General features: G+C 39.1%; 2 protein-coding genes across 6 annotated transcripts; one reads left to right on the top strand and one right to left on the bottom strand.

Annotated features, from left to right (window-relative positions):
- Positions 1 to 885: 885 nt before the first annotated feature.
- On the bottom strand, positions 886 to 9,577 carry LOC117251356 (transmembrane 6 superfamily member 1-like). Of its 4 annotated transcripts, none has more exons than XM_078174461.1 (10): positions 7,530 to 9,577; positions 7,284 to 7,387; positions 6,976 to 7,080; positions 6,794 to 6,893; positions 6,615 to 6,697; positions 6,133 to 6,194; positions 5,934 to 6,038; positions 5,752 to 5,844; positions 5,539 to 5,658; positions 886 to 1,564 (listed from the first exon to the last, which is right to left on the bottom strand). In XM_078174461.1, the coding sequence occupies exons 1-10, from the start codon at positions 7,619 to 7,621 to the stop codon at positions 1,373 to 1,375; spliced, it is 1,056 nt and encodes a 351-aa protein (XP_078030587.1). In that variant the 5' UTR covers positions 7,622 to 9,577; the 3' UTR covers positions 886 to 1,372. The 4 variants fall into 4 exon arrangements, with proteins under 4 accessions (XP_078030587.1, XP_078030579.1, XP_078030585.1 ...); XM_078174453.1 differs by having other exon boundaries at positions 892 to 1,564; positions 6,133 to 6,251; XM_078174459.1 differs by having other exon boundaries at positions 893 to 1,564; positions 6,133 to 6,251; positions 6,976 to 7,077.
- Positions 9,578 to 9,718: 141 nt separating this feature from the next.
- LOC117258552 (BTB/POZ domain-containing protein 1-like) lies at positions 9,719 to 19,448 on the top strand. 2 transcript variants are annotated; one of them, XM_033629564.2, is made up of 8 exons: positions 9,719 to 10,333; positions 13,019 to 13,175; positions 15,752 to 15,857; positions 15,945 to 16,142; positions 16,318 to 16,510; positions 16,608 to 16,695; positions 18,418 to 18,564; positions 18,672 to 19,448. In XM_033629564.2, exons 1-8 carry the CDS (start codon positions 9,900 to 9,902, stop codon positions 18,828 to 18,830), a joined length of 1,482 nt encoding a protein of 493 aa, XP_033485455.1. In that variant the 5' UTR covers positions 9,719 to 9,899; the 3' UTR covers positions 18,831 to 19,448. The 2 variants fall into 2 exon arrangements, with proteins under 2 accessions (XP_033485455.1, XP_033485463.1); XM_033629572.2 differs by having other exon boundaries at positions 9,738 to 10,333; positions 16,381 to 16,510.
- Positions 19,449 to 20,027: the final 579 nt, after the last annotated feature.

The following is a 20,027-nucleotide window of genomic DNA, read 5'->3' as shown; positions in this document are numbered from 1 at the left end:
ACCTCCTCCTCCATGCTTCACAGTGGGAACCAGGCATGTGGAATCCATCTGTTCACCTTTTCTGCGTCTCACAAAGACACGGCGGCTGGAACCAAAGATCTCAAATTTGGACTCATCAGACCAAAGCACAGATTTCCACTGGTCTAATGTCCATTCCTTGTGTTTCTTGGCCCAAACAAATCTCTTCTGCTTGTTGCCTCTCCTTAGCAGTGGTTTCCTAGCAGCTATTTGACCATGAAGGCCTGATTGGCGCAGTCTCCTCTTAACAGTTGTTCTAGAGATGGGTCTGCTGCTAGAACTCTGTGTGGCATTCATCTGGTCTCTGATCTGAGCTGCTGTTAACTTGCCATTTCTGAGGCTGGTGACTCGGATGAACTTATCCTCAGAAGCAGAGGTGACTCTTGGTCTTCCTTTCCTGGGTCGGTCCTCATGTGTGCCAGTTTCGTTGTAGCGCTTGATGGTTTTTGCGACTCCACTTGGGGGACACATTTAAAGTTTTTGCAATTTTCCGGACTGACTGACCTTCATTTCTTAAAGTAATGATGGCCACTCGTTTTTCTTTAGTTAGCTGATTGGTTCTTGCCATAATATGAATTTTAACAGTTGTCCAATAGGGCTGTCGGCTGTGTATTAACCTGACTTCTGCACAACACAACTGATGGTCCCAACCCCATTGATAAAGCAAGAAATTCCACTAATTAACCCTGATAAGGCACACCTGTGAAGTGGAAACCATTTCAGGTGACTACCTCTTGAAGCTCATCGAGAGAATGCCAAGAGTGTGCAAAGCAGTAATCAGAGCAAAGGGTGGCTATTTTGAAGAAACTAGAATATAAAACATGTTTTCAGTTATTTCACCTTTTTTTGTTAAGTACATAACTCCACATGTGTTCATTCATAGTTTTGATGCCTTCAGTGAGAATCTACAATGTAAATAGTCATGAAAATAAAGAAAACGCATTGAATGAGAAGGTGTGTCCAAACTTTTGGCCTGTACTGTACATATACGAGCAGTAAATATTGTCAAGTAGTTTGAATCCCAAACACACGTTTTAAACCATTATTGTGTGTACTGTGTAAGGGCCTTCCTGTTGCTTCAAACAAACAAACACACTTCCATTCAAATGTATCGTATGTTCACATTTTCAAAATAAGCAGCAAAACATAAATGCTAGATGGCACAAACTCTGTTTGACATTGAAGTATTTTTGTCATCTTTCCAATATGTCCACTTAGCCTTCGTTAAGGTCAAAGGTGGTATCTCCCTCTCCAAAAATAGCAACTGCTAATAACTGCAAACACAGAGCAGTACTTTGCAAGTACTTCAGCCTTTTACTTAGGCATCCTTGACATTCTTGGCTGTCACATTCCTTTATTCAGTCTTCTTATCTGCTGTTGGTCTGAGGAAGAAGGCAGGTTTGGTGCAGCAGCGGTAGCACAGAGCCTGAGGCACCAGAGCATACAGGATATTGAAAAGCAAGAAGACAGACTGGCCATCTGCAGGGACTCTGTAGGAGAATGGCGTCCGTGTGTGAAGAGATGCGCCAATATGAGTGAACTGTGCCTGTGAAGTGAAGCAGAGAGGGAGGAACAGGAAAATGACAGTGATGAGTAAAAGGCCGCAGTTAACTTTTTATGTAACAGCTGCATGATGATGATGTCTCACTGATATCCAAAAACAGACATCAAACTCCTCTTTTATTATACAAAAGCAAAAGTGATTTAGTTTTCAAATAAAATCTGGCTGGGATTTTATGAGGAAATTACCATTTTTATATGAGAGAAAAAATACAAACTAAGATAAAGTTTGACCTTTAATTCAAAGACTGATTTTGTTTTGATGTGTATTTTTCTATTTGAGTCCTCTTTAGTGAAAGATTTACTTATTTTCCCAGATTTATCATTTTCCTGTAGGCTATTTAAAATGTATTACATTGCATTCTAGTCCAATTAGATCTTGTTTAGAGTTTGCTTCCTTTGTCTTTTCTACAGTTAAAGCTGATTGCTTTGGTTATTGTGCTGAGTGTCAGTGCAAAAGTGTGAATCTAGAGGGAAATAACTGGTGCAATTATTCAAATGTGCAATATTCTTTTCAGTAGCTTAATTCACTCTCTATCATTTAAAAAAGAAATATATTCTTCTGTTGTACATTGGAGCATAATGTCCAGATTTCTATATTACTTTGTACTTACATACTTAGTATATCACACATATTTTTATATTTTTTTTACATATTTAACATACTAGTGTTAAACAGTGTAGCACAATGCACATCTTTTTACATACTTTTATCAACCTTTATATTCATACTTCTTATTTCTACTTTCTTATTATTCTCTATCATGTTTCACAATCTACCCCTATGGATCACTTCTGATTTTTGAAATTTTCTGACACCAAATCCTTGATGCTTGCTGATAAAGGTATCCTATCAAAGTGCTTTGAAGCAATCTTTGACATATCTTTACATTACATTACATTGTTTGCATTTTACAGTTCATACAAAGGAATAATTAAAAGAAAACACAAGTAAAAACACAACATTAGCCAGGGGTGTCAAACATGAGCCAGAACAGGGGCCAGAACTGACCCGCCAAAGGTTCCAATCTGGCCCACTAGATGACTTTGCACACCTAATATTGATTCACATGTGAAAAGGTTTCAAGAGCAATTTAAACAGCGAGTAGATACTTCATGTAAAACACTGCCTCAGAGGCTTTTCCACCCTGACCAGAATACAGCTCTCTGAAATAACAATGAATACTTACTGTGGCCATATTTAAATATATTGAACATTGTGTATAATATTGTCAACCAGCAGCTTCAATACAAAAGAATTTGTATCAGACTTCTATCTTAAACCTATAAGGGTAGAACCCTGCTGCTGAGGCTCTGATAAAACTTTAGAATTGTAAATGGTCTGTGGGGCAGCGGATGACTTAACTTGCTTCTTCAACAGCTTCCACTTCACTTGGAGTAGAAAACTATGAAAAAAAATGTGCATGAAATGACAGTGAGTAATAGACTGACTAAATGTGGAAAAAATGAGACATACTGTTTAATTTGCACATATTTTTCTCAGGATATCGCAGGCTATTCATCATTTGTTTTGTAAACGAATGAACATTTTCAGAATGTGCTTTTTATACTAAAAAAGGGGAAAAGTTGAAGAGGTTGTTATTTAAACCTATTTATAGGTTATCATGCAATGGTTTTACAGGTCCGGCCCACTTGAGATCAAATTAGGCTGTATGTGATCTAAAAATGAGTTTGACACTCCGACATAAGCTCAGGGGACAATTGTTTTATGGTGGATTGTTCCTTTAATGGACTAATGACCGGTTAAACCTGGATAAATTCTGGTACTGTCACTCCTACTTTAGTATTTTTCAGTATAACAGACTCTCACCAGTTACCTTTTCATAAAGAAAGAAACTGAGAAAAAAGACACATGGCATGTCTCATAGCAACCACAGCCAGCGGAGCATCAGCTCTCCTATTAATAGCTGAGTTGAACAGCTGACATTTAAGTGAATACCTCCATTACCGCCATTCCTCTTGGTCTGAAGTCAGCGTCTGCCCTTATCCCGCCGATGAGTGACGTGCCAGCCTGCAGCTCAAACACAATAGCTGCTTTGTATTGTTAGGCTCTGATTGGCACACTAGTTGCTCCCACCGCTCTTCACAGTTTCCATCTTTAGATGTAAACAGAGAGCGTATATGACGCTGACTCAGACCATATCTGTTCATGCCAAGCCACTTGTGTTTGACTGCACTGAAGAATAACCTAAACAGAACTCAGTACACAATATGCTAGAGGAGTACGTTTGGGAACAGCCTTGACTTGGCCAGATGCCCACTCTCGGTCTTGCATTGATTCCCACATGACATCATCGTTCCAGGTAGATATGTCATGTGGGAAAAGATCTTGCCCAGAACTCTTCCCTATGATTACAAACACTACAATATGTTGATATTTTGGCTATCATTACATCTGAGTTGGTCTATAAAAAGGGTTAGAGATTGATGGCTCAGTATTACCTTCAGTGTAGCTTGGAAATATGTTGTTAAATTAAAGACATCATCTACAGGTTTGGTTTCCTAAATGTTCAGTAATTCTGCTAAAATTGACACCTTTAGAAAAATTAATTCACTGGTACATGACAAATAAATGCTTTAGATATCTTTCTGAGACCCGAAGTTTTGTTTGATATGCATTTCCAATTTCTCCGAGCTATTTGGGATCAGTAGGACCCAATGAGTATAAAAAACTAAACATTGCCAATGATAATTAAGTCCCAATATCCTCCAACAGGACAACACTAAAGTCATGTCCTCAAACAAGTACTTCCTAATTAACAGTGTCTTAGCTTATTACTGTTGCTTAAATTGGTCATATGTGTTGCCATATCAAACTACAAACATTATAAATCATAAATAAACAAGTTTCAACCATAAAATGTGATCAGGTTTTGGACCTTGTCCACTTTTGTGCTGGGATCGGCTGCAGACTGACTTGACAGAGATGGCTGCCATCTTGTTTTACGTGGATTAGTGTATTGTGCTCTTACTACCACTAGATGGGATAAATAGTGTCCACGAACAAGGACAACAGGTCTAAGTGAAGTAGAATTAAGTATAAGGTCAAGTTAACCCAAAATGTGATGTCCACATGTGAGGACACAGAGTCGCAGGAGGATATTTTTGTCTTAAAAATAGGTTTTAGGATTTCTTCTTTTACTACAATAATGTAGATAAAAACATAAGATGGCAAGAGTGAATAAAAGTACAAATATATAAATATACACAGGTTTGCTTAAGAAATAATGTTTTCAGAGGAGATTTACAGGTCCAGGTTCTTTACCTTGGAATGAGTCATTTATATCTACATAAGGAGCGGGTCCTCTCCCATGAAGTTTGCCATGCTCAAGATGGGTTCACGTGGCAGCTGAAGAAGTTCAACCTGCCAAAGATAATGATGGAGCACTTCTGCACTGCCATTACTGAGTCCATCCTCACCTCCTCCATCACCATCTGGTATGCTTTTATCACTGCCAAGGACAAGGGCAGACTGCAGTGTATAATTCACGCTGCTGTGAAGGTGATTGTCTGCAATCTGCCGTCCCTCCAGAACCTGAACATTCCCAGGACTCTGAGGCACGCAGGAAAGGTTGTGATCGACCCCTCCCATCCGAGACACAACTGGTTGAACCACTCCCCTCTGGCACAAGGATGTAGGCTGCAGGGCCCGGGACCCCCACAGCTATATTGTACATAATATTTGTTATGTTATTGCATTTGTTTGGTATCATTTTGTAGTTTTTCTTGACTGTTAAAGTCTTTTTCTTTATCTTTACTTCCTTTTATTATGTTATTCTATAGTTATTGTACGCAAACACCGAGGCAAATTCTTTGTAAGAGAAACCCTACTCAGCAATGTCTTTTTCTGATTCGGATTCAGTTTCCAGAGGTTGGTTGAGTGAGGGTTAAAAATACCAAGCACTGACATTAAAGCGAGGAATAACCTGCAGGATGTACCTGTGCCAGTGCCCCCGAGTGTACAAGAGTCAGGTCTGGCATCCACTCACATCCTGGCACCATCAGCCCGTAGAGAGTGATGATGTAGTATGGTCCGGAGTACAGCATGCTCACCAGCATCTGACGAACACGGATAAAATGTACTGCTTCAGAGATTTGAGTAATGATGTGTCAGTGTGTGAAAGTTTGGTGTTTATAGCTTCGCTGCGTTACCTGTACTTTAGGATAGGCTGAAGGGTCTTTCAGGTAAGGCTCATAATGTTGCGTGTAGCCCTGATACCATTTGCCGGAATAGTCCAGAACAACCTAAAAAAAAATATACAGACGCACTCTATATATGAAATGTTTTCTCTGCTACCATGCACTGGGCAATTGATCATCTTTAGTTTTCTTACCAGGCCTCTGAAGACACAGAAAGCAAAAGCAGGGATGAGGTAGATGACGAAAAGTAAGTCTTGAGGTCTTTGGAGTATACCTTTTCTTCCATCCCTCTGGATGTCCTGAGAAAAAGCAACAACATGATATTTAAAACTGCGAACTATCACATACGTTCTAGCTCCACATACCAGCTAGTCATTATAATCACTGCCTTACGGTCAACTGAGCGTCCCGTGTGGAGGGCTGGCTGAAGACGCGGAAACAGGCCCACACAGACACTGCGATATATAACATGTGGAGGAGGAAGAGAGGGGTCACTTGGGTCCCATATTTCCCTGGGAAAAGACAAAACAACATAATATCTCACTGTGGGGAGCCACAAAGCAAAACACACAAAGACCAGTGGTTCCCAACTGGTGGGTCGTGATCCAAAAGTGGGTCATGGGTCCATGCCAAATGGACCACAAATGACTCACAACTGACAAACTAGCCCGATGACATGGCCAAACGCAAGTATGATACTGAATGTATTCAACTGTGTGGACCTTGAAGCAATGACTAAGGAGAAATCTGGACCAGTTGGGAACCACTGTTCTAGACTACACTGTAGTTTTCTCAGAGGAGGTATGTACAGGGGGTTACACAGGCTACCCTACACTAGACAGCTAAAAGCAACCCATTATTTTTAGTGTACTCACCCACAGCATTCCCAAGAATGTAGACTATGGCACGCATGAGAAAAGATCCCACCCAGTAGAGTCCAATGGCTCGGTAACTGTCCCTGTGCAAGGCATGAAACACAGCCATTGTCAAAGTCAGATGAACACATAGATAGATAGACAGATAGATAGATAGAGGCGGATATATTATATCTTACCCCCATGTGATTGCAGCAATCATGAGCAAATACATGAGGTAATGCACACAGCCATCCCAATAGGAGATCATGTGCCCATGTGCTGTATTGATATGTGGATCTGCCTGAAACACAGGGTAGATTTATCAGCACAAATGTGTGCAATGCAGGACAACTCACAACCAGGACTCGCAACCCAACACTTGCCTCTCTGAGGTAAAACGTCACAAATCCATCAATGATGTTGTCCTGCTCCAGCCCGATGATCAGATTCACCACACTGAGGAATGCAAACACTGCATAGACTGCTGGGAAACATGCATACTTTAGTTTTATCTGAGTAAAACTGCACAAAATAACACATAACTCCCTTTATTTTGATTAAAAGTCAGACAGGACATTAAGATGTATGGCCAATGATTTAATTTTAAATCAATATTTCTCATTTACGACTACAAAAATTAAAAAATGCTTTGGTCTTTACAAGGAACGTGCATTTATGTATTCGTACCATAGAAAATAGGATCTGCTGGAGCCTTCTTCTTGAGCATACAACTCACTGAAATGGCCAGGATGATGACTGTTGAACACCCAGCGAATAGGAAGGCTTCAGCACTAAATGCAATGTAAAAAACAATTCATACGTATTTTTAAAAATCTGACAAGTAATCTTAGAAAGTAAAAACTGCTCCACTGGTGCTGTTTTTTCATAGCAGAGCATTGTAGGTAATAAAATAAAAGGCTTATTGTCACTCACCTGTTGCTGTGAATGAGGGAATTAAATAAATAGCAGATGGGGATGGACATCAGGGAGAGCACGAACACTCCCGTCCCTGCAGACGCGCTCATTGCGGACCAGGTTTGAGCGATTTGTCTTGTAGGAGAATTGGAAATGTAAAACCAATCAGCCACTGAACTCTCTCCTTTTGAGTCTGCGAGCCATGTCTGAAGGAAGGAGGGGAAAGTCACGATGTGTTCAACAATGTAAACAAGGTAAGGAACAAACTCATTCAGCTGCAGCAGGCATGCTCTGTCTTGCACTGTCTTTCTCGCTTCCACACTCTTGCCTCTGTCTCTCTTCCTCTACCTCTCTGCCTCCTACCTTCACACACACACACACACACACACACACTTGACCGGCTGTGACGGAGCGTCTTATCGCAGCTGTATGTGATAGACGAGCTTGCATTATAGTGTTAGAATGACTATAATTGGTTTATTTTTCATCATTATCATCTGTAAATAGACTCTGAAGGTTTGTTTATGTTCTTCAGTGAAAGTGAAAACTCTGACATCTGGCGGCCGATTGAAGAACTTCAAGCAGGGAGCAGGATACTTAATTTAAACAACAAGCAAATGATTTTAATTATAAATATAAATGTAAAACGTGTTTATTGCATGTGTGTACTTTTACATATATCATTGATGTATATTATATGTTCATTATCTGATTTAGAGATAAATAAATTCAATAAATTATTGAATAAAAATGTAGTTTATATTGTAGTCACCAAAACTGATTAGAATCTGTTGAAATTTGAAAGGGCACTACTTTTATTATTTTCCACACAGTTCATACAGATGCAAAGCCTATATATTATTGTTGACATGTTTGTTTATTTATGCTATGTATTATTATTATTATTAGATAACAACAACTTTAAAAGTTAGTTTAAAAAATAGTGTATATAGCCTAGATTATATAAAACTTTTCCTTTCTTTCTATGTAATCATGAAAATATACGACTGCTTATCCTCATTCTTCCTCGTCCATATATCAAATTTTTATTATGGCAAAATCGTCCATCCACAAATGTTAAAATATTAACAAAACAAACATTTCTTCATCTCACATTTGAAGGAAACAGGACATTATATTGCCACTATCTTACCCTCCCTAAATAATAAAGTCAAAAAAATGTATAGGCTGTACTGTATTTGTAATGTACATCACATCTTTATCTTGATAGTTAGATTATTTTGTTATCTATTTATTCATCCTTTGTTTTAAGTCCTAATTGCATATTTAGTGCCTGTCTGCTCTCTCTCTTGTCACTTTTGTTTGTTTGTCTTATTTTATTGCAAAATCAAATCTTAATTTACAAATAAAAACAAACTTTGCTTTGGTGCACACTGACATAAATGGGCCATTATATTGCTACTGTTCCAGCCCCCTTAAATAAGAAAGTTAAAATATTTTATACTGTATTTAACATGTACATCATATCTTTATCTAGATATTTATTTATTAATTTATTAATTCATTTGTCCTTTGTTTTGAGTCTTAATCACGTATATAGTGTCTTTTCTGCTCTCTTTCTTGTCACTTTGTTTGTCTTATTTTATAGCAAAATGAAATGTTAATTTACTAATAATATCAAACTTTGCTTTGCTGCACATTGAAGTAAATGGGCCATCGCATTGTTACTCTCTCATCTTCCTTAAATAAGAAAGTTAAAACATTTTATACTGTATTTGTAATGTACATCACATTTTTATGACCAGATTATTATTATTTCTTTCTTCTTCTTTTTTTGTATTGAGTCTTTATTGCGTATATATTGCCCTTTTTGGCCTATTTCTTGTCACTTTGGTTTATTTATTTTATCAAAGCAAAATTAAATGTTAATTAACCATTTTACATTTAAAGTGCTAATTTATATTTGAAGTAAATGAGACATTATATCACCTTCCTTAAATAAGACAGTCGAAACATGTTATACTGTATTTGTAATAGCTGTATATTATATATATTATACATATATATGGTGTATAATTATTATTATTTAGTCAACATAACTTTTTATTATAGATTTGAGTTGTTATTTCGTATGTATATTTTTCTCTTTTTTTCTTGTTACTGTATTTTTGTTGCTCTTGACCTCAGCAATAAAGTTTAATTTAAAAAAAAAAACGTGTTTTGAAGGAAGTGTGTGCCTGCGTCATTTCTGGAGAGACGCAGCTAGCAGGTAAAGCTAGCTAGCTAGCTAAACATCAAAGAACATGGCGTCCGCCGCGATGGATACCACGTAAATAAACACCGACACAGACGCTGCGGTCGGTGTAACGTTACTTCCGTGTGTCGTTAACGGCGCATCGTAGAATAAAGAAATAGAGGCGTGCCGTTATGGCGACCGGGAGCAGCGGCGGCGGCAGCTTAGCGTCAAACCATGACGGTCAGGAGACAGCATCCAACTCGGTTCAGTCGGTTCAGTCTGGATCCGCCGCAGCCGTGCTCTCTAACGTGCCAGCTTCCTCCGGTCCTGCCCGGTCCGCCTCCCCGCCTGTGCTCGGCCTTCACCGGGAGCCCATGTACAACTGGCAGGCGACAAAGAGCTCCCTGAAGGAGCGCTTCGCCTTCCTCTTCAACAACGAGCTGCTCAGCGACGTCAGGTTCATCGTGGGGAAGGGCAGACAGGCCCAGAGGATACCGGCCCACAAATTCGTCCTGGCCGCTGGCAGTGCCGTGTTTGATGCCATGTTTAACGGAGGGATGGCCACGACCTCGGCTGAGATAGAGCTGCCTGATGTGGAGCCAGCAGCCTTCCTCGCCCTGCTCAGGTAGGACAGGTGGTCACCATGGTACATCCCAGTGCTCCCAGTGTCCCATGTTCGTGATATAATGTTACATTAATATTGTACGAGATGGAAGCTTCAGCTGCAGTTTGAATGGTAGAAATCCGCCCTTGCAGTCTGGAAATATCAAGATAAAACTGGTTTACCAGCAAAATTAAAGGCACACGTTTCAAGAGATAGGTGATGGGTGATTTCAACACTTTGACCCAGGGAAACATACACTGCTGAGAACATAAAACCCTTTATACGGTCTAATTAATGTGCCATATTTAGAATATATTAAGTTGGGGACCATAGGATCCTAGGAACCGGATACATTACGCCCCACTTAGTGGTTTATCTGCAACATCCAGCTTCAGCTACATTTGAAGGAGAGTATAATTTAGTTATTGCACTGTACACTGGGCACAACAAAATGGATACACCCTGACAGTAACTGTGGATAGATTTGATAGTATAGCCTTCAGATCATTAGATTTAAAAGCAGTACTAAGTATAGTACAGTGCAGAGCTGAATTAATTAGTCGATTAATGCATTAGTAGCTGATCAACAACCAAGTAATTTGCAGTTATTCTGATAATCAATAACTGTTAGTCTTTTTTTCCGAAGCTAAAATGGCTCATAGGCTCTGATTCTGCTACTTATTTCATGCAATGGTGACTATGTCTAACATAAAAAATGTCACCTTGGGCATTTGTCACTATCTTCTGACAATTTATAGACCAAAAATCAATAATTTAATCAAGAAAGAATAAGCGGATACATCTATAATGAATGTCATCATTAGTTGATTTGTCTTTTGTGCCTGAATATGGGCTAGTGAGATTTTTAATTGGGACATTTTGCACGGACACCCCTGGATTAGTGAGGTGTAATCTTCATTATGTATTACTGATTCATTTTTAATTTGTCAAAACAGTGTAATATTTTTCATACTTCATGTTTTCTGTGGATCTTTAAAGGGCATTGAATTTATTAATCTAAACATATGGCTTCAGATGGTATGAAAATGTCTTAAATCAATCTTTCAAAAAATCTTATGAATGGTAGGATATAGGAAGTCGTAGTATTGTTATTTTTAGTTTTACACTGTATTTTAAAATCTTAAAATAATCAAGTCTTTTTTTTTTTCATAATTTACTGACTACCTCTCACATTAACATCACGTCAGCATAACAGGACCAACAACACTCGTATATGTTTGTGTCTGGAATTTGCAGAGCAGAGGATCCACGATCTGCTACCCAGCTGCCACTTCACCCTGGGGAAGTGTAAATTTTATGAATACTGAGATTTTGCAGCATTGCTAAAACCACTACCGTCAGTGCACACCAAGCTCTTTGTAATTTATGATGAAAGTTTTTCACACTAGATACAGTGGAATCCCACAGGCAGAGTGAGAAATGCAAAATTGCCAAAAAAAAAACCACCTCACTAACAAATGCAACTTTTTCCCATTTCTGTACTACCCTCATCTCCGCCACAAGACTAGTCATGTTACATGTTACAACATTTGGGCAAAATTGTCCCTTATCTCTTTTTTTCCCTTTAATCTCGATTATTGTGAAATGTGTCTTCAATTTCAGTCCAAGTAGCGTTAAAAAGTCAAAGAAAGTCTTAAATCTAACTTGCCTTCAGCTGCAGGAACCCAGTGCTCAGTACACATTGTTCCTGTTGCACATGGAAGGATGGTCTGTTAAATAACAAACATATTGTCGGGTGAAAACCATTGTGTGTGGAGCTGTATGTGAAACAGAGTTGAGCCAAAAATCAAAGATCTCTGTGTGCACAGGAATGTTCAGATACAGTAGCAGCAGTTTCAGGAACAGGCAGGTGCCGTGTGATTTAGATGAGACTGAAGATGAAGTCAGTTTCATGTTTTACTGCTCAATGATGTTCATTTTAAGGGCTGCAGTTTGTGTCAAGTTCATACTAAAAGAAACTTAACCTGTTTTTTGTGTTGCTGATTTTATTTGTAGAGAACGAGACAGGAGACAAAGCTCTGTGTTTGCAATGTAACATAAGAAGTTATGTTAATGTCTGACAAATGTATCACCAACAGTATTTTATATTTTGGTGTTTTTCAAGTCCATGTGTGTGACTAATGTGCAGCCCTAGTACACTGTACCTTCAGAATATTTTTCCCACATGCTTTTTAGACCTAGGTATCCTCAGAAATGTTTTTGAGTGCATTACTGTAACACTTAGCGACCACTCAAAGTGCTTTACAACAAAAGCAACACTTACTCACCTGTGGTCAAAGCTACCGTGCAAGATAAACATTCACATGTTCACATGCACACTCACAAGCAGGGACTGATGAGTGCTAAAGGACACTTTGACATGTAGTGTACAGGTTTAATAAGAGAAAGGAAGTGTCAAATTTTCTGAAGACAAGCAGCTGTATCTCAAATTGGCGAAATGATGATGTGTCTGTCTGATAAGAGAATAAGTAAACAAGACTATAAATCTGTCCGACAGTTTTCAATTCTCAGTGCGACAGACAGATTCAGCAGAAAGAACTACTGAGGCTTTTTAAGGAACACCGACTTTTTTAACGGCATCATCTCCACTGTGTAAATGAATTTCTGCTTTAGCTGTGATCATGCTGCAGATAACAGCCTGAATACCTGACATAACCGTACATGTGTTTTGTTTCCTCTGTGCAGGTTCCTATATTCTGACGAGGTCCACATTGGACCGGAGACTGTGATGACGACCCTGTACACGGCCAAGAAGTACGCGGTCCCTGCTCTGGAGAGTCACTGTGTGGAGTTCCTCACCAAGCACCTCAGAGCCGACAACGCGTTCATGCTTCTCACTCAGGTTACTGTCACGTCTGCTTTATAGCACATCAGGGTTATTACAGTTAATTAAAAACTAAAACTAGGTGTGAAAAAACATTTTAGGTAGCTGAAGTTAAAATAAAAACTAGACTTGACAACAAAACTAAAACTTTAAAGATATTTTTGGGGGCATTTTGCCTTTTAATGGACAGGACAGGTAAGCATGAAAGGGGGAGAGAGAGGGGGGGATGACATGCAGCAAAGGGCCACAGGCTGGATTCGAACCTGGGCCGCTGTGGCAACAGCCTTGTACATGGGGCACCTGCTCTACCCACTAAACCACCAATGCCCCAACAAAACTAAAAATGAAACAATGTTGTTCACTTTCAAAACTAACTAAAATGTGATAAAGAATATACAAGATATTTCTTAAGTTTTAATCGTCGGTTTGGTCAAATTTTGTCAACACAATCATCAGGAGGCATTTGTGCATATGTATATTGAGACTAGTATGTCTACGTAACTGTGCCTCTGACAAACACCCCAGGTATTGTAATTAAAGAACTAAACCTAATTCTGAAACTAATAAAATTAAAAAAAATTTAAACAATAAAAACAAAACTGAAACGAGCAAACTCACTCTGGATAAAAAACTGAAACTAAACTGAATTAAAAATGAAAAATATACACAAAATAAAAATAGAAACTGATGAAAAATACAAAACTAAAATAAGACTGTAGTACATACATGATACTTGAACTGTCTGGCATTAACCTCTGGTTTGACACCTTAAATTTCACGTCATCCAAATTAGTTTAAAGAAAGGTATTCGCACATCCAACTGTCTCAGATGCTGGGGCATTGGAAAATATCACTCGAGTTTTAGTGACACTAATATTTCGGTCCTCTTGGATGTTAACTTGTGTTCAACACTTGGTTAATCGCTCTAGACGAAGGTCCAGGAGGGCCAAAACCAGGTGTTGAACACCAAAATGTTGGTGTATTAAGTGGTGAATCTAAGCAAGAGCAGTGTGCGGTAGTTTCTGTTCAAAGACTTTATCCAAATTACTAAATTCAAAATTATCTCTTGAGCCCCAGAGATATTAGATATACAGACACATTCAGATACTTTTACAGTTTTCATATGCAGAGGTCACTGGATCTACTTTCTATCAAAGAAGTAGTCCCTATAAAAACCGTTAACATTGATTTCTGGTGATTATCCAGACCAACTGCGACATTATTTCTGTAAACACAAATTGCTGTTCAGTTTTCCACATGAAATATTTTGATGTTTTGAGCAGCACTAATAAAATGCCAATTAACCTCAGTGTTACTGGGATGGCAGCAGAAAATGTTTGGCCAGACACCACCAGGAGGAAGTGAGAAAATACGTTCACAGTATTTCAGGTAAACTCACCCTTTAAAGGCAAAAGGCACCAAAATAAGAGGATTTGACAGCAGAGCAGCGATACAGGGTTTCAATAACAGCTTGGGCTGTTTTTTAAGAGTGTTTCCTGGAGCAATATAGGAAATAATGTAATAATAGTTTTGCCCTTTTTGTTTCATCTGCTGGAGACTGACAGCAGCCCGTACAGTGGAGCCATTTTTCTTTCTCTGTACCTTCATCAGACCGTCTCCCAGCCATTGATGGTTGTGTTTTTATGACATTAGTGTTTCTATTTTTGGTTTATGCTGCCATTTGTTTGGGTTCAGCATTCTGTCCTGATGCTTCAGGCTGCATGCTCAGCTGCTTTCTCATCAGAAACCACTCCCTGTTTTTTCCCCTTTAACAACACAGCAACATAAAGAACTGTCATCTGAAAACCACCTAAAGCAACCCAGAGAAATGAGACAGTGTGGTCTTAATTACCAGGTTCGATGCTTGGTTATTCATTTAAATTTCATCAGAATTTTATGAAGTTTGTTTAAGCAATGTATTTGCCAAAAAGGATTTATTAGTCATGAATTTATGAGACTTAATTATGACTTAATGACCATATTATTTCCTCCAACATGTGTTTGTTTGATCTTACATAATGTTTAGTAAATTAAGATGATGATTTTTTTCCTTTTACAGCTTTTTAAAAATATTTTGATGCATGAAATGACAAATACAGACCAGAGGTGTGGACTCCAATCAGACTGAGTCTCTAATGTAATGACTTTTAGCCCAGTTCAGACCAAAGAGTCACGACAAGGGGAGTTGAAACAGGCAACTACCTGCAATAAAATCCTGCCGGTTCACACCAATGCAACTAGATGAGACGGTGTATCATCTCTATGCAACAACTCTCTGTACTTCTGTTCTGTTTTCCAGCTTTTCAGGTTTATTTTGTGGCTGAATATAATTTGTAGCTTCTTAAAATATGAATGAGGATAGTGTTAATGAGATACTGGCTGCAGTTGCATTTGTAGTAGTGATGAAATGGTGAAAAACAGAAACAAAACAAGCATCAGATGGACTGTATTCGTAATGAATATGTTATGTTATATATTCACTGTCTTTACTTGAGACTTGAGATGTACTTGTGACTTGCAAAACAATGACTTGGTCCCACCTCTGGTATCATCTAATAGATACTAATGTGGTTTCTTTTGTGCTTTCGTTACAGGCAAGGTTATTCGATGAGCCTCAGCTTGCCAGTCTCTGCTTAGACACCATAGACAAAAGCACTGCGGACGCAATAAACGCTGAGGGCTTTACAGATATTGACCTCGGTATGTGAGACTCCTTGACCAAATATTTCCTTTTCTTTAGCTGTTTGGATGTGAAATGACAATTATTCTGTGTGTTTGTATGTGTAGATACTTTATGTGCAGTGCTACAAAGAGACACACTCAGCATCAGGGAGAACCGCCTGTTTGGGGCAGTGGTACGCTGGGCGGAGGCCGAGTGTTACAGACAACAGCTTCCCCCGACCTCGGAGAACAAACAGAAGGTTCTGGGGAAAGCCCTCCCGCTCATCCGCTTCCCGCTCATGACTGTTGAAGAGTTTGCTGCAGGTAAGTGCACCACACAAATAGAGCTCGTTTCTCTTACTGTAATGGTACTTTTTTTTTTCTCTCTCTCTCTCAACACTGTACTGACCATGTGAGCCAAACATATTCGTCATGTTCCTGATGTGTCCATACAATTCAAACCACAGAAACCAGCTTGATATTCTTTCTTGTGCAACAGGGCCTGCCCAGTCTGGAATATTGTTCGATCGGGAGGTGGTAAATCTGTTTTTACACTTTACAGTAAACCCCAAACCACGGGTCGACTACATCGACAGGCCCCGCTGCTGCCTCAGGGGGGAGGAGTGCAGTATTAATAGATTCCAGCAGGTTGAGAGTCGATGGGGGTACAGTGGTACCAGCGACAGAATCAGGTGAGATGACGAGTATCTGTGGTCAGTGGTTAATCTGAACTCAAGTACAGTTACAGTTTTTGTCTAATTGTCTCTGTGTGTCTGTCTTCTTCTGTAGATTCAATGTTAACAGAAGAATATCCATAGTGGGTTTTGGCCTGTATGGTTCAATACATGGACCCACTGACTATCAGGTCAACATACAGGTAACTTTTAGCATTAAGGCATAAGTCAGTGTGTTTGTGATGGAGAGTGAGAATATAAATGTGTATTTCTACTCCTTTTTTCATTTTTTTTTTCATTTAACAAAAAAGGCAACTGTCTCAAAAGTACAATGTAATAGCAAAATCAACAAAGCTACGCAGCTACGCAGGGTATTTCTAAAACAATGTATAGACTCATACAAAAGTAATCCCTCTCAATCATCACTCATGACCCAATAGAGGTGTGTGGCTCCCTTTTGAGTGGATTTTCGCGTTTTTCTTCTCAACTAGTATTGATCGATGTACAGGTGAGGTCGGCACAAGCAAGCCCTCAAAAACAGTGCTTGACTTTGAAGCCAATTTGTCATAGTGGCCAAACTGTGGATTTACAACTTTGAGGTCTGTCACATGATGCCATGGGGCCCAGAAAGACGTTTTCCCATAGGCTTACAATGTGAAAGAGATGTCCGTTATTCAGTTGATACATTTTTTGAGCATCAGCCTCTGATTTAACTATTGGAATTTGATCCATTTAGTCCAATAACATTTCAGTGTTGTTTCAGTATCCCAAATTCATGATCGCAGAGGGTTATTATTATTCATTTTACACCCGAGAAGTTGTACCTTTTTGACTTCAAGTGCCACTAACCAACTTTTATAGGATCTAACAGGGCCCTGCCTCCAATGCTGTATCTACGTCCATGCGGAGTCGGGACTTAATAGAAAGGGAGCGTCCAGGTGCCTACTCTAGGGATGAGGTTTATCTGTATGCCAGCCCTAAAGTTAACATAGCCCTGGTTCCCTTGACAAAATGCCAGCAGTGTTTTACGCTTAGATTTTGAGTATTGCAGAAAATAAGCTCTGTGACAAACTAAGTTTATGATACTTTCATGTTTTGTTCAGAAAGATAGTCCTAATAAATAAACACCACTGTTAGGATTTTTGAAGCATAAATGCAATCTCGGTTGGCTGTAAACAAACTACACCACGCTCACATGACTTCAACATCGCCACGACAATGAGGTAGCAAAGCCGTGTTGGGCATTATGATGTTCTGTTGCCTCATTGAGCCACCGCCTTTTTAAGATATTTAATAGCTTCAAAATTCTTGAATTGAAAATTCAAGCTTGCTTTTTTCAGATATCTAACCTAAAATCCATTGACCTTGAGACAAGGGAACCGGAGGTGCTATAATCCTGACTCATATTTGGGTTTTAGGACTCATTCCTGCAGCACTGTGTCACTGTAAACACCTCAGATTTGTTCAGTGATTTAAATATCAACCATCAGTTTACAGAAAAAACTCTTAAAGCCTAAAATGTCACAGTACTTTATTGGTGTGAAGATTACAGTTTGTTGATTTATGGGCCACCCTGGTGATCTAGAGTTTCAAGACACTGAGCATGAAATCACAACAACATCCCCATGCTTCAGGTATGACCTTTGTTGCACATCATCCTTCTCGTCTCCCCTAATTTCCTGTCAGGAAATTCACGAGTGAGTGAACGAAGGAATGACCTCTCATGTTCTCTACCTTTGACGTTTGAGCACAGTGCAGTATATAGTGGGTAATAAATTATTTCTGGTGCAGGCAATACTTTCAGATACCAACCATAAAAGTACATTAGCACACAGCACCCTGCCAGCTGTGTTTTAACAGCTTAAAGTTGTTTATTTGTTTGCACCTTGTTGTTCATTCACTAAAGGCATTGAACTGTTCTGCAGATTTTAGAGAGTGACAAACGCATTACACTGGGGCAGAACGACACAGGTTTCAACTGTGACGGCACAGCGAACACATTCAGAGTGATGTTCAAAGAGCCTGTGGAAATCCTACCCAATGTCAGCTACACTGCATGTGCCACCTTAAAGGTCAGTCTCAACTTGCTGTGTATTAAACTGTGTCCTAATGTGCATAAGTTATCTGTTCAAACCCAGATTAGGATTGATCTAAAGTCTGTTTTTATTGTACATCTCAGGGCCCAGACTCCCATTATGGCACCAAAGGGTTGAAGAAAGTGACCCAAGAATCAGCAACGGGGACCAAGACTACATTTTTCTTTTTTAGCTCACCAGGAAATAACAATGGTACATCTGTGGAGGACGGGCAGATACCAGAGATCATCTACTACACCTAGACTTAACACGGTGTCATGCAGGTACACTGAACCAGAGAGACCTCAGACTGCTGGGAAGACTGGACTGCTGGAGACAAACGTAGTGCCTCGCGATCCCTCGGAATGAAGAATGTGTGTGTTTGAGAGTGTATATATGCTGTACGTGCGTATCTGTCTATACAGTAGTGGTATACGGACACGAGCAAGAATGTGGAAACAAGCGGAGTTGTGGGGAAAAAAATCACAGCTCTGGTGTGAAATAAGCTTTTTAGGGCATAAACTGTATCATCAGCTGTACATGATCTAAAAACTGACGTCCTGTCTGTGTGTCGTTGTCATTACGCTGCCAGCGCAGGAGTTAATCCTGTACGAGTCAAACTCCAGAGACAGCTACCATTTGTTGGTCGGCGCCATTTCGTTGTGTTATTTTCTCAGTTTTTGCTGATGCATTTACCGAAAGTATAATGTTTGCATATTTTTTATTGTGTACTTTTATCATCTATTCAGCAGGTGTCTTTTGTTTTTGCATCGTATTAAGGATCCATGTGTGTTATGTAACTTTGCCAGTGGTACATGCTGTAATTTATGACTTCATGTTTGCTTAGCACTTCATTAAAATGTAAAAAAATGAACACTAAAGGACTTTTATGGGTAAGTCATTTATGTATCATTCCTCTTTCTGTCAGTAGGTGATGCCAACTACTAAACAGTTTATATGGGGAGTATCAGCTGTTCCCAACATGGCAGTTAAATCTGAGGAGTTAAGTGGTGATCAATGGGATACGAAAGAAAAATTATTTCTGTTACACAAATACTTACTTTGCGTCTTTCGGCCTTTAATCATTAAAATGTGACAACCTGAGGGAGACAGCACCTTTCAAACAGTGATGGAGGAAGTAACAGTACCAGTGCAGCAATGTGAGAGTACTCTAAGTAATTTAAGTAAAAGTACAATCCAAATGTATTTTAAGTATCAAAAGTAAAAGTACAGGTTCTACAGGAAAAGGGCACTTAACTTGAATATTATTATATTACACAATAGTTTTATTCAGAGGCGTGGACTTGAGTCACATGAATTGAAATCAGGTCAGACAAAATTTACAAATTCGATGACTGTAGTAGACTCAAAATCAAAAAAGACTTGCAGCTTGGTTTGGAGTTAAACCAGGGTGTGTACAGTCCTTAAAATGTCTTAAAATGTCTTAAATTCATTTTCGA

This window comes from Epinephelus lanceolatus, chromosome 2 (assembly GCF_041903045.1).
Source record: "Epinephelus lanceolatus isolate andai-2023 chromosome 2, ASM4190304v1, whole genome shotgun sequence".
Classification (NCBI taxonomy): domain Eukaryota; kingdom Metazoa; phylum Chordata; class Actinopteri; order Perciformes; family Serranidae; genus Epinephelus; species Epinephelus lanceolatus.
The sequence above is the reverse complement of the archived record's forward strand: the minus strand, read 5'-3'. Positions and strand labels throughout refer to the sequence as shown.

Excerpts from the sequence above, each read along its gene's own strand:
- LOC117258552 (XM_033629564.2), top strand. The coding sequence starts at position 9,900 with ATGGCGACCGGGAGCAGCGGCGGCGGCAGCTTAGCGTCAAACCATGAC. Across the intron at positions 10,334-13,018 it reads GCCTTCCTCGCCCTGCTCAG|GTTCCTATATTCTGACGAGG; the intron begins GTAGGACAGGTG and ends TCCTCTGTGCAG. Across the intron at positions 18,565-18,671 it reads CTGCATGTGCCACCTTAAAG|GGCCCAGACTCCCATTATGG; the intron begins GTCAGTCTCAAC and ends TGTACATCTCAG.
- LOC117251356 (XM_078174453.1), bottom strand. The coding sequence starts at position 7,621 with ATGAGCGCGTCTGCAGGGACGGGAGTGTTCGTGCTCTCCCTGATGTCC. Across the intron at positions 7,388-7,529 it reads TCCCTCATTCACAGCAACAG|TGCTGAAGCCTTCCTATTCG; the intron begins GTGAGTGACAAT and ends CATTGCATTTAG. Across the intron at positions 7,081-7,283 it reads AGCAGATCCTATTTTCTATG|CAGTCTATGCAGTGTTTGCA; the intron begins GTACGAATACAT and ends CATGTTTCCCAG.